The sequence below is a fragment of the Marmota marmota genome, unplaced genomic scaffold (assembly GCF_001458135.2).
Source record: "Marmota marmota marmota unplaced genomic scaffold, marMar, whole genome shotgun sequence".
NCBI lineage: Eukaryota > Metazoa > Chordata > Mammalia > Rodentia > Sciuridae > Marmota > Marmota marmota.
The window spans coordinates 45,306,856-45,332,633 of record NW_026000037.1 but is presented as its reverse complement, the minus strand read 5'-3'; the positions used below and the strand labels follow the sequence as shown (position 1 = coordinate 45,332,633).

The 25,778-nt window shown below is 33.7% G+C and overlaps 1 protein-coding gene across 3 annotated transcripts in view; it reads left to right on the top strand.

Annotated features, from left to right (window-relative positions):
- Acvr1c (activin A receptor type 1C) overlaps positions 1 to 25,458 on the top strand; it is a 72,677-nt gene extending 47,219 nt beyond the window's left edge. For 2 of the 3 annotated variants that reach the window (XM_048812295.1, XM_015479198.2), the window contains exons 3-9: positions 1,248 to 1,487; positions 5,860 to 6,090; positions 8,575 to 8,742; positions 9,706 to 9,862; positions 11,800 to 11,924; positions 13,830 to 13,960; positions 18,312 to 25,458. In XM_048812295.1, coding sequence (XP_048668252.1) covers positions 1,248 to 1,487; positions 5,860 to 6,090; positions 8,575 to 8,742; positions 9,706 to 9,862; positions 11,800 to 11,924; positions 13,830 to 13,960; positions 18,312 to 18,437 — 1,178 coding nt within the window. In that variant the 3' untranslated portion in view covers positions 18,438 to 25,458. The remainder of the gene's footprint in view (positions 1 to 1,247; positions 1,488 to 5,859; positions 6,091 to 8,574; positions 8,743 to 9,705; positions 9,863 to 11,799; positions 11,925 to 13,829; positions 13,961 to 18,311) is intronic. The other variant, XM_048812296.1, reaches the window with a different exon arrangement.
- The last annotated feature ends 320 nt before the right edge of the window (positions 25,459 to 25,778 follow it).

Here is a 25,778-nt window from a genome sequence, read left to right as displayed (position 1 = left end):
CCCTCACATTCATTTTTCTAAAACAAAGTTTCATCCCTTCCTTATAAGGAACCATTCTGTCCTTTAAGAAATATTTCTTGATCATCTACTATGTGTCAAGTCCTGTTGTAAACACTGGGCATGTGGTGGAACAATGCAGGCAAACTTCTTCCTTTCACAAAGCTTATATTGTTTACAGAAAATCAGATAATAAATAAACAAGTATACAAGTGGTGACCTGAGCCACAAAGTAAAGTAGGTCTAGAGAGTGAGTGGAGGAATAGGAAGAAGATGCTATTTCAGGAAGGATTCTCACCCAAGACACCAGTGCCTACCTTACTGGTTTTCTGTTGTTCATTCAAATAGTAACTACACAGGGTGAAAGTTGGATCATATCTATTATTGCTCAAAACCCTGCAATAGCTTCTGCTTAAAACAGAATTCACAGCCCTTCTTTTAGCATATAAGGCCCTACATGAAGTTTCCCTGTCTTACCTCCCTGATCCCTTTCTTTCTTTCTTTCTCTCATTTACTGTACTCTAGGCACATATTATTCCTGAACACAGCACAAAGGCTCTCCATCTCAGGCCCATTACTCTAGCTTCTGGGTCTCTGCAACCCCTTTGGTTGCTGCTACATTGTTTCGTTCACCTCCCCAGAGAAGCCTTCTATGACTACTCAGTCTAAAATGGCATCTTGACATCTTTGTCTCTTCCCTTCTTATTCATCTTCATTGCACTTATCCCTTCTTACCTTTGTGTTACATCTCTCTGTGCTTAGTTGTGTGTATGAGAAGAACATATGCACAGGAGAGCAGAGATTTGGCTCTTTACTCACCATTGTATCTGCAGCACCTGGAATAGTGGCAACACATTTGCAAGAGCTGGCTTATTATTTGTGGCATGCATGAATAAATGAATGTGCTCTAAGAATGGGCTGCTGAATAATAGGGAGGGAATGATAAACATAAAGGTGTCAAAGGCTTTGAAGTTTTAAACTTAAATGCTAATGGTTTTCCCTGGTCCCAATTCTGCCTCCCATCATTACTGACAACTATTCCCTGCAGCAGCCTAATCTTAACTCCCTTTCCAGGTCTTTGCTTGTATCAAAAAATCTTTGATAACAAACATAAGTGCATGCTGTGTAGCTGCATAGCCTATGTATGAAATTTTGGTGTTTGCCTTTTCAGCTTCTAAAATATTTTAAATGGGTTGCCTCATTGTGGTATTCTCTCTCTCTTTTATTATTATTATTTTTTTTAACTGCAGCATCACCAAATGCCCCAAGACTTGGACCCATGGAGCTGACCATTGTTATTACTATACCCATTTGCCTCCTGTCCATAGCTGCCATGCTGACAGTATGGGCATGCCAAGGGCGACCGTGCACGTACAGAAAGACAAAGAGACAGAACGTGGAGGAGCCACTCTCTGAGTGCAATCTGGTAAATGCTGGAAAAACCCTTAAAGATCTGATTTATGATGTGACTGCTTCTGGATCTGGCTCTGGTATGTGTCCATTGTCCATATTTTATAAGAAAACTCTTATTTAGAAATAAAAGATTTTTAAACAAAAAAAATGCCCAAATATGAATTCCATCATCTAAAATGCTTGATGAGGTACATGACGAGCTCTGGTATAAAAGAGCTTTTGGCATTAAATGAAGAAAAAAATCTGTCCTGGCCCCAAAGCCTTCCCAATTGCCTTTTGTGCTTTATGTGTTCAGATTCTCATTTTCATGTTCTTTCAGAATTCATTTCTAAAGCAAGAAATCAATCTCTCTTCTCTCTTTTCTACCCTCTTCCCATATGGTGAATAATAAATAATCACTACTGCTTTCCTGGTACTGTCTTATGGACTCAGGAGAGTTATGGTTATCATATTTAAGGCAAAGGAGTCCTGGGAAAAAGAAGTTAGTTATGCACAGTAGTGTTCTTTGAGACTTCTGCTTATGGATAGGAAGGTCTTCAGAATCTGTAGGCACCCCCTGGAACGTGTGTGTGAAGTTAACAGGGAGCTCACCTGGAGTTAAATCAGCAGTATGTTCTGAAAGCATAGTAATGGGAGATTAAAGGGAGCGACACAGGATTCCTGTGCTGGCTTTTGATGCTTCAGGTTATATGACAACTCTTTTCCTCTTAAATGGACTCCAGAACCCCTGGTGAAACAATTTAAAGTGCTAGATGGTCTTATCGTCTAAATGAGTCTTTCTCATTGCACAAAGCATTTGAGGGTGATGTAGCAGATTTTCCCCATAGTAACAAACTCCCTAAAATCATAGGGCTTTTCCACCTTTCACATTTAGTTTAAGAAATCCTGTCAGTATTCATCTTACAGAAATATGAGCAAGGGTGAACCCAGAAGAGCCAGATGACCGGAAGCCTCTACATCCCTTCTAACTTTGGGAGGATCATTAAGATTACTACCCCAGCAGATTTTAAGGAACTCACTGCCAATGGCCTTTTGGAGCATCTAGGCAGATATAATTAATGGAAGCAGGTGACAACATCCATGTGAGCATCCATATTTAGCACAGAGGTGCCTTAGATTTATCGGAAAAAAAAAAGCATGATTATGGCATCCAGAGAGCAAGGATATTTTTACTGATTCTGGGAATAAGATTACCTGCCCACACCTGACCAAGGTCTAAATGTTTACATTATCACTGTACAAATTAAGTAGCATGTTTTCAAGGGAGGAAATTTTGAAAGAAAATCTTGAAAATGGAAAGTTTATTAAGCTGGAATCCAAATGAAATTATTGGATAGAAAGGCTGACATTCTTTCTTTAAAAGGAACACTCGTTAGAATTCTATATTCTTTCCTTCTGTCAATATTACATTTATTTTGAGGCCCACTATGTTCAGTTTTATGAAACTGGCAATATTTTAAGCAGAGCAGTCTGATTTGTGCCCAATGTCTCAAAACTTTAGCAATTTCTTAGTAAAATACAAATGATTAGATAGTCATCTATTTAATCTGCACTCAAACATTTCAGTTTATCCGAAGATGTTGGGTAGAAATTTCGTTTTGGAGCTACTTTTTAACCATGACTGAAATATTTTCTTTCAAATAAAAATAATATATAATTAAAAACTGGAGATTGGATATCTAGTTTAAGAAAGTAGTCATGAGCCAGGGCATAAAATTTAAAAAAAAAATCATTTTTTTTGTGGTGTCTTTAAATCTAGATCTCTATTTATTGACTTCCGGACTTTCTCCTTTTAGATACTTTAAGATATCTTGTGCAAATAAAGGAAGTGAATATACCCAAGCACAGATGATTTCTTTAAAAGCCAATTGAAGAAGTTTTAGGCATTTTTTAAAAAATTTTTTTAACCAAAGCCAGTTGCATATGTTTGGCAGTGACCACTGGCTAAAAGTAGTTGATAGTGTCTCTGCCTTTGATAATCAGAGACTGGGTCTACCCACTGCAAAACTTCTGCCATTAGAGGCCCCTGCTTCATAGGGAGATTCGGCAGTTCTGCTTCATCTCTGCTTTTCTTAATTGATCAGTGATTTTAAATGCAAGGCAGCTTCGTCAGCTGTTAAGAAACAAAAATTGTGCATCTTGTCTCTGACCTGATAGACAAATTTTGAAGAGGTATATAATATCTTCAAGACAGAAAAATGTAGTGATGTTTTATTGAATCATCTTTGAGAGTAGATTATGTCTCAGGTGGATTCTAAGAAACTAGGTAGGTAGCTTCTTCTCTTTTGGTGTAACAATTCTGAAGGATGGTGACATAGGCAGGCATCAGCTTCTACAGTCTCTCCTAAGAAGATTAAAATAAATTTACAGTGAGAGCCTAGGTTCTTCAAGGGATATTTCTAGGTGCATAATACGAGAACTGCTAAGATACATTTTAGTAGCTGTTTTGAAAGATAGGGAGTCAACTATAGTTTTTACTATCTCAAACTCATTGCCCTGCTGAACACCTTATATTATGTTGTCTTTGTCTCTGGTCTGCACCACGAATCATGTGTTTTATCAATCACAATATGAAAGCACTGGCTTATCAAATTCCCCATCCATTTGTTATTGTGGTGTTAGTGGTGATTCTGTGTGTGACAGTGAGGGGAAGCAGATATTGAGGTTAGGATTTCTCTCATAATTGTTACTTTCACTTTTAGTGGGTGTTCAAATAGTAAAACTGACTGCAACCTACAAAACCAGCCCTTAGCATTTGCTGCTAGATGTCTTTCCAAGGAGAAGGACTGCAGCCAGCCGTGTCCACTGGATGATAAGACAGCAGCATGGGCGGAGACCAGTGTTTAGTTCCAGGTCTGCCCCCTCAGCAACTGAGTCCTGGGCAGCTGTGTGATTACGGTTGGGCCCTTGTTTTCTCATCTCCAAATAATAAGTTTGAACCAGATAATTTCAAAACAACTTTCTGACTTTGGGGCTTTGTGACTAATTGTTGAGACTCATGACAGTGAATTTCTTGTTTTGTGCCTAGTTATCCCCACAGTGGGTGGTTCTCATGAAGATGAGAACATCTGAATACAGAGAGGTTAATTTTTGGAGCAGGGGCTGAAGTCCCCCAGGAGCTGCAGGGTTCTTGTACCCCAGAGATCCAAGGAAAGTGATAATGACTAAACTGACTCTCCAGACGGCATTCATCTTCTAGCCTTTTAAACTATCTCTCCCATGATTATAAAAGTAATAAATATCCATTGTAGAAATTATTAAAATGTAAAAAATAAGAAAGAAGACTATCACAATTCAATCTGATTCCATCAAATATAAACAACAATCTTAGCATCTAGCATATTTCCTTTTCAGTTGCCCTTCCATGCATATTTTTTAAAAGCTAGATACATGCATTTATATGGACACAATTTAATATGTTGTTTTCATTTAACAGTGTAGCAAAAGTAGCTTCCCATATCATTAGGAATACCTCTTAATAAGCAGCATCAGTATTATGGGTTCTAAGAAATCCATGCTAAGATGAATATAATAATGGCTAGCCATTATTGAGCATGTAATATGCCAAATACTGTTCTAGGTCTTAACATTCTTAAAAATTCTTATATTAGCCCCATCAAATAGATAATATTGTTATGTGCCATTTTTTAGAGAAAGAAGCTGAAGTTCCCAGAGGCTCAATAACTTGCCCAGCCCATGGTAGCCAGGTATTGCAGTTAAAGTTTGAATCCAGGTCTTTCTGATCTGTGCTTATACTGCCTGCATTATATTTCACAATTTTTTTTTATTACCTGATATTTTTCCTTATTGTTTCCTAGAAATAATAAAATGTATTCAACATTTTAATGCATGTTGAATTAAACTCTAAGATAAAATTGTAGAGGTGGAGTTATTGGTTCAAAGAATATAACTATGATACACACAGTCAGAATATATTTTCTTGAAAATTTTGTATTCCATAGAAAATATATTTTTAGTGTAACATCATTATCTCACTTGACTATCTCAATTTATTTACTAATTTTAGTTTGGTTTGAAAAAATTCATAAAGAATTATTTTGTTTGCCCAGTTGTGCCAGGAATCATGTATTTTATTTTAGATGTAACAAAATATTTTTTTCCCTTTGGGTAATAAGTAACCTGACTGGCTTTGATGGACAATTCAGGGAGATTTGCAGCAATTCTTGGAAATCATATTATTTGCAGCATCAAGCTATGTTCAAAACTATATTTGTAAATGGAAGAGAGATTTATATGTATAATTTAGAGTACATTTTTGAGCTTGCCTTGACAAGTTTGATATAATGGTGCTTATTTCTTCAAAATTTGTAAAATTATTAAAGTGCTGAAATATTTGCTTTTTGTGTGAAAATGGTGGTCACCAGGCAGTTCTTTTTTGATATTTGTTTTTAATGATGGATTCCACCTTTTTTTTTTTTTTTTGGTTAGGTTTGCCTCTTTTGGTTCAAAGAACAATAGCAAGGACCATTGTACTTCAGGAAATAGTAGGAAAAGGACGATTTGGAGAGGTGTGGCATGGACGATGGTGTGGGGAAGATGTGGCTGTGAAAATATTCTCCTCCAGAGATGAAAGATCTTGGTTTCGTGAGGCGGAAATTTATCAGACAGTTATGCTACGGCACGAAAACATCCTTGGTTTTATTGCTGCGGACAACAAAGGTATTTTCAATCTAATTGGGTTTAGCAAGTAAAAATATTAAATCTACTATCAGGTGGGAATAAATAATCTTTCTGTTTAAATGAAATATAGGTGAAAGTCTGGTTTATTTATTGAGGAAAATAAATCTTTCTTCTTTTTTATAAATAAATGTATATAACCATACAATATAGTAGGACAAAGGAGTGATATGCAATCATGATGCTGTAATAGCCAGGTCAATGTTGCAAATATTTGTTGTCTGATGTTGGGGAGGAACTAACCATCCACAGCAGAAACCTCAACTGGAGCCCAGTCCTGGGGATCCCTGCCTTGCTAAGTTTCATTTCTTTTGTGTTTGCTAGCTTATGGAGGTATCTCAGAAGGTGTGAGCATTTAGGTATATAGAGCAAAGGAATATCTTTAGGAGTTATGAATAACAGTTATTTATCAACCAGGATGGAAATATTTCAATAACAGGTCTAGACATACCAGTGAATGCTAGCTGAATATTTACCTTTGCTAGGACTGTATTCTTCTGTATAAAAGACTTTGTCTTCAGGACTCAAGTTTTCAGTGAACAGTACCTGTAGGTTTGTGTTAGAATGGAGGCAAGCAAGACACGTTTAGTGAAATCTGGTAGTACTATATTGAACATGATTTATATCTTGAAGTTTAACATTTACAAATGACAGTTTTTATTTTTTGAATTCACCCGAACAAAATATAGCATCAGTTTTCTAATATTTAAAAATAGTACTTTAAAATATTGCATATATGTGTGATTAATCAGTGGCAGGGTATAAAGTTTATGGATTACCTAGCCTGTCTTTCTTCTTTCTGCAAAGCTCTGACTCATTTAACTATTCAACAAGGGAAAATGGGAAACAAAACTGAGCAAAACTTGATTCAGTTCATATTTAAGTTATAACTCTAATGAGTAGTACTCACGAAGGCTTTTGACTCACAGTTATAATCACATAAAAAAAGGGTTAAAACAAATTATCTCTGGATGTCAGGCATCCACCATTGCCTGTGAACATTAAAAACCTATGATTATTTTGACCTAATATAAACCTGATCATGAAAGTATTCTTTTAATTACATATCAAAAGAGAGGCTTAGCATTTATTGTGTATTTTGGCTAAAATTAGTTTGCAGATGATTTGTCTTCTGATTTGCTAGGGAGAGACAGAAAAGCCAAGATGAGATTAAAAAAAAAGTTCTTTTCAATTTCTTAACTACATATACTTTGAAATTATATCCAGGTTTTTGAAAATGAAACATTTCTTGTTCATCTATTAAGAACACTTTTCTCTCACTTGAGTTGAACTGTTGGTTAGATGAATTAGAGTGGTATCCGTTCAGTAGTGACTGTAGTTATATGGTTCATTTTGAATTTTAATCATGATGTTTACTGGATTATGAAATAATATGCACAAGAGAGATCATCCTTATTTTCTTATTTATCTGGTCTGTCATACCTTTCTTGTTAATCACTTTGTACCCAATACCAGATGGTCTCTAATATCACTTTAATCTTTATAAATTCCTTTAGCTTTGCTACATTTTACAGTTTCATTCACTTTTTAGTCAAGTGTCTGGCAAAGTCATTGAGGTAAGAAGGAGAGTGTGAGTAAGGGTGATTTTGTATGTGGCCAGTTCATTAGTGAGCTTTATCATGTAACATTGAATTTTTGTGTTCTTAGGAAATTTATTACTATCTGGGCTTGAAAATGAAATATTTTGGGAAAAAAAGCAGCTTCTGTATGTAAAGCACCAAGCAAGAGAGGTTCTTAGCAAGTGTTCATTATAGATTCCTGAGTGTCAGAACTGGTCAGGATTGCCTAAGTTATTACAGACACTATTTAAAAAGTAAAGCTAATTCAAGGAACTCTAATACTTAAGGAAACATTAGGTTAGTTTCTCATATGCTATAAGTCTTTTTAAAATAACCAGTACTAGCTTTTGCTTAAATGAGGTCAATTATTTTAAAATGCCTTGAAATTGCATTTACATAGGCTTTTGGGGAAAGCCATCAACTTCATATTTTGAAAGGTAAATAACATGGACAGTCTTAAAATGTTAGAGCTTTTATGATAGCAGTAATACTTTGTGTAAATTTGTTGTAATTCTGATCTTTATTGTTACAATATTTCTTAAAAGCTTTGAGTAACTTATAAACACAACACAGAGCCTAAATGTTCCTCTCAATGGTCTCTGCTGTGATGTGGTTATTGTTGCCTGCAGGTTTTGATCAGAGGGAATAATAAAGGAGTTGTTCAGTTGTTAGATTCACTGTGTCACAACTTCCTGTTTCTATGGTGGGTCTGATATCAGCATCTTCAGTAATTTATTGAGAAACTTTAGTAACTTGGACTACGAGCAGCCCTACTGAAAGGAATTAGCTTTGCTTTGTTAACAATTTTAAATACTGACATTTGGTAGAGGCTTTTGTCTTATTTCTTGATATATATTTACAGCAACAAATTATGTCTTCTTGTTAGATAATGGAACGTGGACTCAACTTTGGCTTGTATCTGAGTATCATGAACAGGGCTCCTTATATGACTATTTGAATAGAAACATAGTAACAGTGGCTGGAATGATCAAGCTGGCCCTTTCAATAGCTAGTGGTCTGGCCCACCTTCATATGGAGATTGTTGGTACACAAGGTATGTATTTCCTTTCAAATTTTTTTCTGTCCTTGAATATGAGGATAGACAGCTAAGTTGTATGTTGTATTTTAGTATTTAGTTTAGAAAGTCATTCATCTAAACAGGCAATGTTCTCAAATTTGGACTCATGATCTCTTCATGCTCTTAAAATTATTGAAAACCCCCAAATTTTTTGTATTTAAGTTATATGTATTAATATTATCATAATAAAAATTAAAAATGAGAAATTCAAACATTTATTTGCTCAAAGTAGCAGTTATTAATCAATTAAATGTTGACATAAATAACAGTTTTTAAATGTTACATCATTTTTTCTAATGCAAAAAACTAGTGAAAATAATGGTTTTACATATTTGCAAATCTCCTCAATGTCTAGATTTTTATAGCTGTTCTTTGTTAAAGTCTGTCCTCATGTGTTATTTTGTCAGAGTAAAGAGAAGGTAGCATCACACAAGATATGTAGTTAGAAAAGAGTCTCAAGTACCTCCAGGGATCTTTGGGTTACCTTTGGGAACAGTTGGTATAGGATAAAGCTTAAATTTGTTTTTTAAGAAAATATTTTCCATGTTCTTATGTTCACACAGTAATAGTAATTCTTCCCCAATTTTTTCAAAAAATATTAGTGCCTACAATGTCACTTAGTGTTCTAAGTAATGAAGCCTGGTGATGAACACGACAAAGCCACTGCCCTCATTCAGCTCACAGTTCAGGTGAGAACTGTCTGAGAGAGACAGACGCTAAGCATACACATAAACAGAAAGGATAATTCAGGTACTAAGATCTAGGAAGGAAGCAAAATGGGGTGCTCTGATGAAGAAGAACTTGGAGTGCAGAATGGGTGGCCAAGGAAGACCTATCTGAGGAGGCAATATTTGAGTTAAGTCTTCAAAATAATTCTTCTTGGAGGGACTCAGTTTTCAGTAAAGAAAAAAATGAATATGCTTTTCTTATGCTTCCTAGGTAAACCTGCTATTGCGCATCGAGATATAAAATCAAAGAATATCTTAGTGAAAAAAAGTGAGACTTGTGCCATAGCAGACTTAGGGTTGGCTGTGAAGCATGATTCAATACTGAACACTTTAGACATACCCCAGAATCCAAAAGTGGGAACCAAGAGGTAAGATGATTTCCAGAGCATACTAAGACTTATGATTGATCAAAACAAAACAAAACAAAACAAACAAACAAACAAACAAAAAACCAAACCTGAAAGCCTACAAAAAATCTGAAAACTTAAAATACATGTATAGAAGGCACAAAAACTGCTGGGGAAACATTAGGCCCAAGAAAGTAAGCTGAGTCATTGAGAAGTCAGAGAAAACACAAGTTGGCTTTTTTGGCTATATCGACAATAGCCATTTGGGTGCAGTCAGCCAGTGAAGAGAAATGGTGAAAGACATACAGATATATTATTTTTCATGTTTCACCTTCCAAGGATGCGTTTTCCTACAGATAAGAAAACAGTGCCCCTTAACAACGTGCAAGGTCCCTCCAAAGCTTTATCCTTCATAAATAAACCAAAATTCAAGGCTAGTTCTACCTGTTCAGGTTCTAAAAAGCAGATAGAAAATCAATATATTGAAACATAGGTAGGAACTCTATATAGTGCATAATTTTATGTGCTATTTTATTCCCTTAATATTTAAAGATACTATGTAACAATTTATGTATTGCCTATAGGGTACTTACCCTTAATTCTCCCAAAGTGATGTGTGTTAAGATAATAAGCTTGGAAAAAACTCCCCACTTTTAAGGGACAGAGTCCCTGAAATTAAGAACAAACATTTTGTAAATGTGTGAAATACCTCCTATGGATTAGGACAGGCTCAAGAGTAATGGGATTTCCGGTGGTTTTCTTGCTATGGCCAGCAGGTGGCTATGTGGCCAGACTACTTCCATTTCCTTTATGAGTTTCAGGCCTTATGCTACTTTGACATAATTTCAGGGTTCTTGAACTTGAAAACAGCAACAATCAAGATATATTCCTGGAGTTGTTCAAGGCCCTTCAGAGTTGAGGATTCCTAAACTGGTATAACTGGCCTCTTAGCCATATTTGAGATTTCAGGGTGGCACCTGTGAGTGCTTCCCTTGGTTTCCTGGGATGCTTTAATAAGGTTGCAGGAACACTTCAGTGCACTTTATTCAGAGCAGCCCTAAGGGACCTCTTTTCTTTTCCCCATAAAAAGAAAGCCTTAACTTTCTCATTAGACTGCCCTCACAATAGGGACCTAAGGGGAAGCTTGGATGGTGGATTCCTTCAGGGGAATCTAACTTTTTTTTTTTTCCAATTTCCTTTGCAATTTGGCTTATTAGTGGGAATTTCTTTCTTTTCTTTTCTCCTCCTCCTCTACTACTATTACTACTACTACTACTACTACTACTACTACTACTACTACTTCTTCTTCTCCTTCTCCTTCTCCTTCTTAATGCAAGTCTAGAGAATGTTAACAAACTTCACTGCACTTTTAAAAGAGCTAGGAGGTGTTGTATCCTGACTTCAATGTTCTGGGAAATCTCCAAAATGTCCGTAAGACAACCAGACTTAGGTCCCATGGACTAGTGATTGCTTCCATTCAGTCCTGTTTATAGAAGGCTACAGTTTTCTGGGCACAATATAGTGAAATTGTTCATTCAGAGAGGTGTCTGTGGCATGCTGCTTGGCTCTGTATGGAAGGCTTGGGCTCAGAGTGATGGTAAAACACTCTCCGCCCTCTAAGAGCTGCCTGAGGCAGCAAGCCATTGGTGGAGACTGAGCCCTATCTCTCTTGCTCACAGAATTTCCCTGAAACTTGTATTTTCCAGGTACTAGATACCTGGCACAGTTGCAATAAGACCAAATTAAATGACCTCCAGTTCTATTCAAAATGTTTTTTAATTGTTGGCTAAGCTAATAACTGTATTATTTACATTTATCCTATATAGTACCTCAGATCTACCTTTAACATTGATGTAAGCTATCTTAATTTATATTGTGTATCAGGGTTTATTAAAACTGTGTTTTATTGGACCGCTACAAAGTCATACACAAAATTTGAAATGTGTATGTTTTTTAAGGTATATGGCTCCAGAAATGCTTGATGACACAATGAATGTGAGTATCTTCGAGTCCTTCAAAAGAGCTGACATCTACTCGGTTGGTCTAGTTTACTGGGAAATAGCCCGAAGGTGTTCAGTTGGAGGTAAGATATCGATAATATTCTTTATGTTTGCCAATCCTCAATACTCTGAGTATAAGGTGTGACTTCCTAAGCACTATATTGAGTCATTTCTAAATAATTAAGAGAATAACATCTGGTGATTCCTTTCCAGTAAGAAAAATGAAGCACGTTGAATATAATACTTTACATTGTAAGTCCTTCTTACGATGCAAACAGTTCTGATAACTCTGATTTCTATAATGATTTCTATAATGATGCTTTGCAAGACAGTTGAAAGTTATATAGTTTTGTGTGTAGTGAGTTGCTATCTTTACTTTATGTCTCAAGGAGGTTAAATGACTTGACATTAGACTTTTCTTGTTCTCTGTTTCCTCTGATACAAAGAATGTAGCAAGGTGAAGATAAAGGTGGGAGGTAGAGAAAGACAAACTTCCTGCCTCTACTGTTCCCAAGAGTTTAGAAATTAATAATGAGAGGAAGAAATTGTGTGTATGAAGCCCTACAAGTGCAGTCTGATGGAATTATTTTATCAGTGGAGAAAAATTAAATGCTTATAGCAATGGTTTAGAGTTTTCACTTTCATGTGAGACAGACATAGCATAAGCCTTGGTTTAGCAACTCCCTGAATGTCAGACTAGCAAGTTTGTTAGTCTCACTTTCCTCATCTATAAAATGAGAAGAATGAAAGTGACCCTTGGGCTTTGAGGACTTAATGAACTGATTCATGTGCAAGCTTCTTGTATGTAACCTAGTTATAGTAAAACTTCAATAAAAACTGTCATTATTAAACTACATTCATTTTTTGCATGTTGTATTGATGTCATTTTGTATTATATCAATCTCATTTTTAAAATAAGATTTATGAAAATCTTCTAAGGTTAAAATTATATTTAAATGAGAAAACACACTTTTTTATTCATAGATGAGATAGTAAAATATTCAGGAGTATGAAACTATTTATAGAAAGAGTAGAATTACAGTGGTGCAGAACATTAAAACCTAATTTGAATTAAAAAATTCCACATCTGCTGCTTGCTATCCCTGTGTGTTCTTGAACAAACCCACAATACCTTGCCACAGTTTCTTCTTCTGTAGACTAGCAGTGATACAGTATGCTTTTTAGTTAGTAGTTTTGAGGGATACATTAAAATATATAAAGTGGTTAAGACAATGCTTGGTACATATCAAGATATCTTGGATATTCATTATTTTTATGAAATTTTCATAGTTTTGAGATTTGATTTTATGGTTTTGTCATTAAATATTTTAAATAATAGAGCTATAGTTAATTTAAGACTTTATGAGAGTAATATTCTGATAATTAAGGTCACCTTTGTCTTTGGATTTGAGACTTGTAAACATCATCCTTCATGTGGACATATCCATATTCAACTTCTTCTGGTTGCTTCTCCAGATCATTCTTAGGTATAGTAGTTTAAAATATAGATGTGAGGGGCTCACCTTTAAAAGATTGTCTAAAAATTTTTAAAGAAAAAAAACTTTCTTTGAAAAAAAATCATTTGATAGAAAAATATACTTTATTCACAGAGCAATAAGATGTGTTATAAAATTTCATGATTAGGATAAATAATGTATTATTTTTGAATTGCATAATGACATTTTATAGAAATAAAAAACAATATAATTATAACATAATATTTTATGTATGACATATAGCATTTAATTACATAAATTTTTATGTTTTCATAATATAAAATTCTGTAACTTCACATAGCTATTCAACTGAGTGCTTTAAACTTAATCCTTGGTTTAATCATGCTATATTATTCTACATTATTTTAATAAATCTGACTTTCCAGCTTCCGAGGGTGTTACTTATGCCTATAAGACCTAAATGATATTAATGTTAAATAAATACTTTTATTGATTATTTAAAGGGAAATTTATTATACAAATTTCTTGTAGGAATTGTTGAGGAGTACCAGTTGCCTTATTATGACATGGTGCCTTCAGATCCCTCGATAGAGGAAATGAAGAAGGTTGTTTGTGACCAGAAGTTCCGGCCAAGTATCCCAAACCAGTGGCAAAGCTGTGAAGTAAGGCTATGTTGCTGTTTTTTTTTTTTTTTTTTTTTTTTTTTTTTGTGTGTGTGTGTGTTAGTCCTGGAGATCAAACCCCAGCTATGTTCTCAAGAATCATCTTTCTAGTATTTTTCTTTTCTGGAAAGTATTAGAGAATTTTTAGAGACCATATCGTTTTTCTTTCTTAACACAGGCATCTAGTTCATTTCATATATGTAGGTACATATCTTTTTTCATGTGTCCATGACAAACAAATCCCGAAGTCCTGGGGCTTTATACTACAAGGCTTCATGTCTTGGTCCACACACATCTCTCTATAACACCTGTTGTCACTAAGGTGGCTGTGTAGTCCTGGTGATTGATCCTTGTATGCTGCCATCTCAGTGCATACTTTCCAGGTCTCTAGGTCAGTAGCAAAAAAGATGGATGAGCACACACTGGCTCTTTAATGCTTTGGCACCTATAATTTCCACCTGTTGATGATACAAGAACAAGTCCCATGGTCCCACCTAAGCAAGAAGGTTAGGAACTGAGGGGAACATGGGCAAATTCAATTGGTCCTCAGTGTCTTTAGCACATAGAAAACTACAGTTCTCATCATTCATCTTTATGATTGATAAATTATTTCTAATACCTATGCTGCTGAAGTTTGAATTTATAGTAATCTTCCTCATGGGAAAACATCCTTATGGATGAGGCCATTGTTATTTATCCTGTCACTCCAAGCATCCCAATATTGGAACCTTACAAAGCAGATACAATAAATGGTGATTGCAGTGCTTTCTCTGACTTAACAAAGGAAGATAAAGATGTTTCCAGCTTCTACAGGGAAAAAGAAGGGAAGGTGGAAAAACTATAAACCATCTAAATAGTTCCAAAGCTATTCTAAGGCTCTGATCTCCCCTATTCCATTTGCTGCTATTTATACCACATTTAAGTATAACGACCAAGGTCCTTTTTGGCTGACATATTTTAGCTTGTCTTTGTTATAGAGATTGCTTTACGCAGTTGCATTTTTGCCTCATGTTTTTTTTTTTTTCTTTTTCATGTACCTCCACTCTTTTTAACTAAGATAAGTCTTGGTATTTTTATGTTTTGTGTAGTTTTCTTACCTACATACTTAAATATTTTATTTACTCTTGTAGTTGGACATTTATTTATGTATTTTTGTGTGGTGCTGAGGATTGAACCCAGTGCCTTGCATGTGCTAGGTGAGCACTCTACCACTGAGCCACAACCCCAGATCCTCTACTTACTTATTTGATAAACATTTTTTGACTACTTTGTAATAATCTAATTGAAATTAAATAAAACATTGTCCAATATTAATAATCTCTTACATATTAAAGACTACAAATCTGTATTGTTGGAAATCTCATGATTAAATGAAAATTAGTGAATACCAAGTTTGAAGACTCAAACATTTCCAATACTTTGAAGATGTTTTTGCCCTGCTGAGGGGTTGCTATTGTAATTATTTCTTTTTTTTTTAAGAGAGAGAGAGAGAGAGGGAGAATTTTTTAATATTTATTTTTTAGTTTTCGGCAGACACAACATCTTTGTTTGTATGTGGTGCTGAGGATTGAACCCGGGCCGCATGCATGCCAGGCGAGCGCGCTACCACTTGAGCCACATCCACAGCCCTGTAATTATTTCTTTATCATTGGTTTTCTTTTCTTTACAATTTGTCACATATATATTTATGTATACACATATATCCTAAAAGTCATATTATTTGTTTTATATATTGATAAAATATGATTAAAACTTACAGTAAGTATTCTTTTCAAAAAATTTCAGTATTATGTGTGTATGTATATATATGTATATATATTATATATAATAAAATCTGATCATTTTCATTGCTGTGTAACATTCCATTGTATGAAATGAACAGAATTTTTTTATTCATGTACTATTGATTATTGCACATGTAATTCATATTTAGTTTTAAACAAATGATGCTGCAATACATAGTGAGGAAAAGTTTTTGGGGGAGTACAAAACTAGTTGTTCTTTTGAGGTGTCCATATAGACCGTCAAAGCTCCAAATAATGGGAATTCTGAGACCAGTTTTTCTGCTTTTTCTTTTTTATTGCAATTTTTGGGATCTCTAGTATACCATCACTTGAAAGTGAAGACAGTGGGTATTCTTGTTTGCTTCTTAAAACTTTTTGTTTTTCACCCTTGACTATGATACCTACGATATTGCTTTTTGTTAAAAATAAGGTTTAATAAAAGCTGACATTGGTTTCACTGTTCCCTGTCTGTGAGGTAATGATATGGCACTTCTGCTTTTGTCTTTTGTAATGGTGCTTTTTGTTGTGGATGTCATGGTTTTTGTTTGTTTCGTATTGTTTTGTTGCAGTACTAAGGATTGAACTCAAGGTCTTGTGCATGTTGGGCAAGTGCCAATCATGTATTATTGAAATGGATTCAACATAGTTATTTTATATGTGATCAAATTTGAATATCAGTTCTACATGCAAATTTTGTTAATTCTGTGTCTCAGATATTGATTTTTTAACCATGGTTTATTTATTACTATTTTTTTGCTTCAACATTTCCTTCTAGCCTCTCAGAACTTCCTTCTTAAGTAATTTTCTTATTTCCTGATATGCATCCTTTAAAAGTTTGTTTGTTTGTTTGTTCATTATAAGCCTACTTGTTTTAAGAATATTTAGTTTGGGTTGACCAAAATGTGTATTTTGTCCTTAGTCTTGAAATAGTTTATCTAATCATACAAATTGAGATTAATACTAATTTTCTCTAAGCACCTTCAAGTTATTATTCCACTGTCATTTGGCTTCCATTATTGTTGTTGAGAGGTCAGCAAATACCAAAATCATGTGTCATTTGACTTAATTTATCTTTTTTTTCTGATAATTTTTTAAAGAACTTCACTGCCTCTTCAGTGTTCTTTAAATTCTTTATGATGTAGCTTGGTTAATCTTGCTTGGAATTTTTGTCCTTTCTAATTTGAAAGATTTGTAACATTCCTCAGTCTGGAAGAATTTAATAGATCATTTTAAGGTATTATCTCTTCAAATAGTTGTTCTTTTTTTCTCATTGTCTCTATTACTCATTTTTTTTGAAAAAAATAATTGGAAGCATATTAAACTTTTTTCCTACTTTTTAAAAATGTTCTCTTATTTTTTATATATGTATTTTTATGCTGTATCTCTCAGACTGTCTTCCAGCTCATTAATTCTGTCTTCAGAATTCTGAAGTTCTTCTATTCTGCCATCTAATTCATTCATTGAGTTCTTTATTTTGATTGTTATATTTTTCATATTGAGACTTTTTTTGGTACTTGAAAAATGTTCATTTTACTCATGTTTTGAATTTTCTTTCTTTTCAAAGCATATTTTGTATACTTGATATCATTTAATTCTAACATCTGATATTTTTACGGATCCAATGCTGCTGGTATTGCTCCAGTTCACTCTTATTTATGGTACCTTGTTTTCTCCTATTTTTGTGGATTTTCGTTGTGAGCTCAGGTTTACTACAATGTTTAGAAGTATGGGCTTGATTTTTTTCTTCATCAAAGCCAAGATGTAAGCAATTTCATTTATAAGCTTCCTTTCTGGGACAAATGCATCATTAAATTTAGGGTTTGTAAGCATTTTGACACTTTCTGCATGCTTCAGGCTGGGTTTCTTGTCTTTCACATAAAGTTGTACAGCCTGAGATGGGCCGAAGCCACCAAAGCAGCCACCTGCTTCAGTGATCCCTCTTGCTCTGGTTTCATGCCTTCTCATTGTTTTACCCTCTGAGTGCTGTCTTCTTTCTTTGACAGGGATTTATACTGATTTTCAAATATTTTTAAATTTGTGTTAGAATTATTATTTTTAATATGGTATAATTTACATATGGTAAAAAGCACAAATTTTAGCATACAGCCTGATGAAATTTTTCATACATACTTAACTCTTGGATCAAGAAAAGGAATTTCCAGGGTTGGGGTTGTGGCTTAGTGGTGGAGTGCTCACATAGCATGTGTGAGGCACTGGATTTGATTCTCAGCACCACATTTAAAAAAAAATGTAAATAAAATAAATATATTGTGTCTAATATTTAAAAAGAAAGAAAGAAAGAAAAGGAAATTCCAATCCTTTTCATGTCCCTTACAGTCTTTTAGGTTCCTCTTAGAAGATTCTGCCACATTCCCATAAATCAATTAAGTTAATTTCTACCAGGTTAATATTTGTGTTTTGATAATATTTTGAAGAAGTTTGGCTCTGATCTCCTTCTTGTATTGTTGTAAGCTTAGCATTAATTCCTGGGTTTGTGATTTTGCTTCTTTTGCACTGTTTTGGTAAGTAGCTGAAGTCTTTGACATTTTTTTTTAAATCTCTTGCAGGCACTCCGAGTCATGGGAAGAATAATGCGGGAGTGTTGGTATGCCAATGGGGCAGCCCGCCTAACTGCCCTTCGAATTAAGAAGACTATTTCTCAACTTTGTGTCAAAGAAGACTGCAAAGCCTAAAGATGATAATTGTGTCAAAAGGAAATAGCTTTCTTTCTTTCCCAGTTTTCCTTTGTATGTGAATTTTTTTTTTTTTCATTTTTGGTTCTACCTCAAAGATGATGCAGTACAGTATTTAAATGCCCAAAGGCAGCAGGAAAGGATAACTCTAAAGTTAAGCATGAGCAAGAGTTGACTTTATCCACTCTCCATGTTGTCTTTAATTTTATTTTAAAAAGCAACACATCAACTTATCTTTTTATTTAATGAGAAAGATATTATAAAAGTGTAAAATAAGCTATATAACAGTAATAAATATCATTAAGATTTTGTTTTACTTGAACCAAGAGCATGTGAATGACTAGAAAAAAATGTAAAGTCACATTTTTTTTTCCTGCAATGAAAACTTATTAAAAATGTGAACTTGAGCATGTTATAGTGAAACAGAACTTTAGATCATGCAATCTATAGTTTTCCCTTTTTAAATTATTAGAATGCTTTCTAAAAATAAATAATGCTCTTATTTTTAATATATAAAACTTGCAAATACAGATCTTCTGGTGGAATATGTAAGTGAGGTCAGAGTCCCATTCACATGATCTCTCCTCCTTATTCCCCTCCTTCCTACTCTTCATAATTCACTACTATAGCAGCCCCTAAGCAAATAGGTTGACATATTGAAACACTGAGAAATGTTCCAAAGCCAGACACTGAGGCAGTAGGTCCAAATCTTGTGACAGTCAACACAGGAGAGGTAGGGTGCATCCTACATTTCCTTGAATTTCTGTAGTGCTTTTCTCCCTATGCAAAAACATTATTCATTGTGATATTTGAGTTCAGTCATAGAGAAAGTGTGTTGAGTTATTTTTCAGAATTATAATGGACCTGCAGGAAATCTCAGACCCATGTTTATTAACATTTTCCTAAGAAAAATTATAGTTACCCTGCTTGTTAATGATTACTAGTGTTTTCCAGACACTTCAAAGATAACTAAACAAGTATCCATTGTCTGAAGATGACTTAAGATACAATTCAATGGTTCTTATTATTTTTATACATACTTATTTTGGAAGAAAAGGACAGAAACAGAAGAGTAAATAAGGAAACATATTGAAAGAAATTTAGAAAAAAATTTCAAAAAGTATAACAATTAAACCCTACAGAAAGTATTAGCAGAAGTAAATGTATATTTACCTACCTTGTCAAAATGGACAGGTGAGTGCAGAAGAATGCTCATCAGAGCGTTGCCTTCGTTTTTCTTTCTGTGGAGACAGAATAATAAGTATTTAATAGGATGCTACATAGTTCCTTCAAATCTATACATCTTCTTTGATGAAGGAGATGTAATGTGGTATATTTTTTGTTCCAAAACATTGCTTCCTAAGCTCTGTTTCTTAGAACATTCTTCTGCTAAGATGATCCAAGAACAAAAGTGTTCTTTGATAGCTTCTTAGAGAGTGATACTGAACATTAGCATATCATGTACTTTGAAGAGTCTATCGGTAAAGACATGTTCCCTGAATTTTTCTTAGAAACTGGATTTGTCATTTTATTTGACCACAATGGAAACATTTTATTAAGAGCAGGGGAAACCTTTTACTATTTTGTAGATGTTGTACAGAGCACAACTTGGGTAACAGTGTTCCGAAGGACATGCAGCTATATTTTCCCATAGAACACAATTTAGTTCCCATAGAACACAATTTAGTTCACTATGGAAATATGTTCCTAAATCCATCTTCATTTGACTCAGTTGAGATAAGAAAGACAAAAAACTGACAGCTATGGGGCTTGCATATATTTTCATTCTCATTCATGCATTCATCCATTTATTTAATAATCATGGAGCACCCCATATCTCGCTTGCCACAATATTGGGTGCAAGAGGGAATTAAACAGATAGATAGGTCCTGCCCTCAGGGATTTTAAAGTCTAATTTGGGAATGGGAAAAGGGATGTGAGTGTGTGGGGGAAGAAAGTAAATTGACAGATAAAATATAAAGTGGGATGTCTTGAGTTCTGTATGACAGTGGGTTTCTAGAATAGGTCTGAAAATCGCTTTCAATTTGCTACACATTTAGAAAGTATCTTTATTTGGATATTACAGTCTAAATATATCATCAGTTTTTAAAAGTGCCTATGTGAAGGGATTTTAAAAAGAGCTTATATGAAGGGGTAATCTTGCTTGTGCTTGTTACCTTATTTCTCATAGAATGTTTTGGTATATAGGAGAATGAAATTATTTACTATGATTGTACTATAGTCTCAAATAAGGATAATATTTCCTATCTTAGTCACATGTCTTGGGTAAACATACTTATTGAATTTTTTAAGAGAGGATATCTTAACATCTGTATTTTCTTTGTCATTATGTTTTAATATTCATTTGAGGGTATCTAAATATAATCCCACATTTTATTGATTCATCTTTCACTCTGGATTAATCTGTATGTTGGCACATTTTGACATATTTTGTTTGTTCTTGTATTGGTCAGCTATAACTCCTAACAGAATCATAGTTCAATTACAAAATGCATTTTTTTAAAAGAAAGAGGCCAAGCAATAAAGTGATAAAGAAAACATTAAAAGTTGTAAAATTTTCCTTCGTTTTCAACATGATTTTATGTAGAAAATGCTCACTTATGAAAAATAGGATAAAATTTAGAGCAGAAGGCGGATTTACTGTATATATTTAATGCTGTTAAATTTTGTATATTTGTTTTTAATGGAGTCCCACTGTGTAATATTTGTTTCTTTTAAATTTTATTCTGAGCAAAAAAAAAATATTCTTCTTATGTTAGGCTCAGAGTATCACTGTTCTTTTGCTCCTTTCAGATATTTTGACTTTGGGATATAATACAAACCTTAGGGAAATGCTATTATGAATTTTCAGTACTGTACAAAGAGGTGATGTGACTTCTATGCAGCATCACTTCCCGAAAATAAGAGAAACATTATTTGTTGTCAATATTTAAGCATGGACTTGCTGCTTGTAAGTTATGCGTTTAAGTTTGTAATTGGTGCAGATTCTGTTGTATGCATTCTTCTGTGTCTAAAATATTTGGCATGTCATATCTAGAATTCTTAATTTATGTTCTGACTTGAGAGTTAAGTGAAACATGACTGTCGTGCACTATTTTAGGCATAGCACTTGCTTTTCATCTTTATACTTTCAATTAACTTTGCATTTTAAATTTCCATGATTGTATGAAAATAGTAACCTGGTTGCAGTGTCTGAAGAATTCAAAATCAGCTTTTATTTTAAAATGAAAATCTACAACAGATTCACTAGAAGTTCCACAACAATTTATTATTTGTAATACTTCTACTATTGTAGAATTATTAGACAAAGAAAACAAAGCTACTTTTACTATCCTGGCATTTTGCTGTCATGTGACTTACTGGGACAGAACAAGCTCAGGGCTATCTTGGAGTTGATGCAAAAATACCAGGGAACTTAAGAGCCAGTCAATGGAAAGCAGGGAGCTGATGTTAACCATCACACAAAGTTCAAGTGAACAACTTAGTTGTTTGTCAGAGAATAGCTTTTTGATTGATTATCTAAAGCAAATGTGAAAATAGATTTCATTATTCAATGTGTTTAAAATGCAGGCATTTTATTTTCCCATCAAGAAATTAAATAATGGTAGCAAACAAATAAAATTTGACCATTGGTGTCTTCAATAATTTTTTCTTTTAAATAAACTCACAAATAGAACCTCATAAGCTACTTAGGAATGTTTCATCTTAGTATCTTAAAATGGTGTCATTGTGTGTTTTGGAGATGTTCTAAGAATCTTTTGTGAAACAGGACACTTGCACGTTTGACAATACTTTGTTTTGGCTCCGTATGTTAATACCTTCTTGGATTTTATTCACTATTTCAGTGAACACAGTAATCCCTTTGATTGAGAGTTTCATTGAGAGGGCCTCTTCTGAACAGGAAAAAAATAATCCAGCTAGAATAAAAACTTTAGTCAAAATTTTAATAATAAGCAGAATGTCTATAATGGGCAATTTTCCAAAACAATTTAATGCAAATATTTGATTTTCTTTTTTCCAACTAGCTTTTAAAATGTTTTTCCTCACTTCATTTTAAATATTCCCTCACTGTATTCCAAAATTATCAATAGTTCCTATATTTAAAGCATAACTACTATTTAACAATAATTCTCGAATTTTAGCCTTTTCACAAAAAGGAATCCCTTTGTGGTCTAAATTGTTTCAGATATGTCACGGCCAAAAGTGAATTTGGAATTGAAAAAGAATCTAAGAGATTTCATAATTTGATCCCAATATTTTATAGTTGAGGGGACTAAGGATCAGAGATTAAATGACTACTAGTTATTGCAGAACTCCAGTGGTGACACCTACCACTGTGCCCTACCCAACTTCTACTAATTAAAAAATGAATGAACATATATCTAAACCTACCTTGAATGTGCACTATCATAATGTGCCATTTAATGAGGATTCTTAAAAATTCCATTTCCCTTTGTATTTCTATTAAAATAATTTGCTCAGGGTGAGATTAGTGACAAAAACCAAAATAGGCAAAGGAAGAGCTATAAAATTGTTGCCAGGCCAGGTAGGCAATTACTGGGCTGATAAAATTAATGAACACAATTTAAGAATGGCAACAGTATAGATGTTCTTAGTGCAAGTGGTGATCAGAGAGGTGTCCTGTCCCCTGCCTCACTTTATGTCAGGATTTCTCTCTCTCTTTATGCATTGCAATGAGGTGAAAGATGATTTGATAGATCAAATGATTTGCGTCTATGTGTATTGGCAAATTATCTGACTTCTCTTTTTTTCTTCTTGGTTTTTTATTAGTTTCATATTTGTCCTTTAAAAAAAGGACACAGTGCATTAAAAAAAAATCTGCTGGATTTCATCTACCCTAAATCACTTCATAATTCCAGTCCTTTTTTAGTTGTGTTCTAGCCCCGTCCACAGTTACATGCTGAACTTAACAAGATTTTAATTTTCGCACCCGTGTATGAGAGGTTTCACCTCATAACTTTACCAGTTATTATTCTCTTGGCACTATAAAGAGGATTTTGTTAATGACAGAGATGACTTTCCTTTACATTTTAAAAAAGATTGCCTAGTTATAGTCCAGCCTTTAAGCTAACACAAAGGACCCCTACATTTGCTTTAATGCTAAATTCCAGTGGAGGCAGTGACTTGAAAAGAGAACATGAAATATATGTCCCATAATGTGATTGCTGAATTTATTTCTGTTGTGTTTAATAGCATTGCTTTGTTTTTCTTTTGCCATCTTTTAAAACTAAGCCATTATGCTGTATAGTTTAGAAGATAATATTATATTTAAAATAGGTATTGGTACTTTTAAAAATGCACCTACTAAGAACTGCCAGAACATCCATTTCAGTTGTAGGCAAATACAACATTTGAGAGAATGTGATTTCTATCTCTTCCTAATTTAATATTGCCAAATATGACCATATTTTCTCATTATTTGTCCATATCAGACTACAAGGTTTCTCCACAGATCTGAAAGTTTTAACGGCAAGAGTTTTTCCCTGGGCTATATGCATTTGATTGTTAATAATTAGGCCACAAAGAATCTGAGTGAAGGATGAAGTTAGCCTCTGCCCTCTGTCTCCACATCCCATTGTGCATGTTGGGATCCTCACAAATACTTCCAGTTGAGAGGCAAGTGGGAACTAAAATTAGACTTTTCAACCCACAGAAAATGTAATTATTTTCAGAAAAGCATCTTAATGTACTAACATATCTTCAGAAAGTGGACCTGCTTATACATTTTTAGACATGAGGACTTAAAAATTCAAAATGTTTCTTGACATCTGTAAACTGAACAGAGAACTTACAAGATTAATTCATTGGCTCTTCATTGTATGTTTTTACTGTTTATTTAATTTTCTATACCCAAGTGCATAGATCCTGTTTTGATATCTCTATTGAGTTTTCCTTTCATACATGAACCTATTCAATGAATTTGCCTAAAAGACAGAACTGCGTGTCTAAATTCTGACTAAAAAAAATCAAGCATAGAATAACATTAACCAATATTTCCATTTTTTCCATAGTATAAGTAATGTATCTAAGCAATTTTAAAGATCCAGCGCCATTCTTTATATAAAATAAGGATCTCTGAGCTAAAATATTAAATTTTAGTTCACTTCCACAATGACTGATGTCAAACTCATGTACTCTTGTGATCCTAGACTGGATAGGATAATTCCAAATTGGTCTGTATTTCACGTTTTTAAAATGCCCTAAAAACAGAAAATGAGATTCAGATCTCAAAAAGGGAATTTTGGATTGACTTTCAAAGTACTAATACTAATTATACTTTTCTTTTGGTAGCGTGACTCTTCTTATACCTAAGAACATATTACAAATGTCAAAACCATTGCATTTTGACATTGCAAAACATGCCTTGAACTCTTGAACTACTGTGAAAAGAATCACTGTTGTAAAGACTTTTTGTAAGCTAGCTGATATTCTTAAGTATGTAAAAAAGATACTGCCTTTTGAAAAAGAGGCCCAAATGGATGTATATAAGGAGTATGAAAAATAAATTGGGTTTCAAAATGAGAACTGTACTACAAATTGTATCAAAAAAATGTACAGTTGGGAATTTTAGTACATAGTTGCAATTAAATTGTTGAAGGTAAAGAGAATTCCAAATTTCAAAGAGAAATGAATGGGATTCACATGTTTCATTAATTTCTAGTAATATTACTTATTTTATTTAGAAATCATAGTATTTTAGAGTTTAGTAAGAACTCAGTGATAGGCTTCATACCAAAATGTTTAACTTTACCAACAGCAAGTCATAAAAGTATTTATTTTAAAGCTTTTTAATATTATTGCATAACTTTCAGCTGCCTCTTGATGTAAATACTTATCTGCCTAAATGTTATATTTTTATGTAGCGTTTCTGAAAATGTATTGTTTTGTAAAGTGGCAAAAATAATAAATTAAGCACTCCTTGCACTTGTTTCTGTGAAGCACATAGAGCTCTATTTTAAATAAAAGAAAATGTGTCATATTTTGGTTTCCTTATAGTTCTATTATTTTAAAATTTCATTTTATACTTTTTGTGCAAAGTATGGAGAGATTGTTGGAAACTTAAATGCTGGCTCCAGCAGTACTGGAATTTGGTTTCCTTCCTTCCTACCTAGGGAGTTATAGAATTCTAGAATTTCAGAGCTGGAAGAGACACTTAAATTTAATAGCCATTTCTCTACATGACACTTAAGACAATAGGCTTAAAATTTTTTCTTGGCATTTTTGCACTTTTTCAACATATATTGGAAGATTAGTGGATTGACTCACTCTTAAGCTGAAAATAACTTCCATCACACTTAA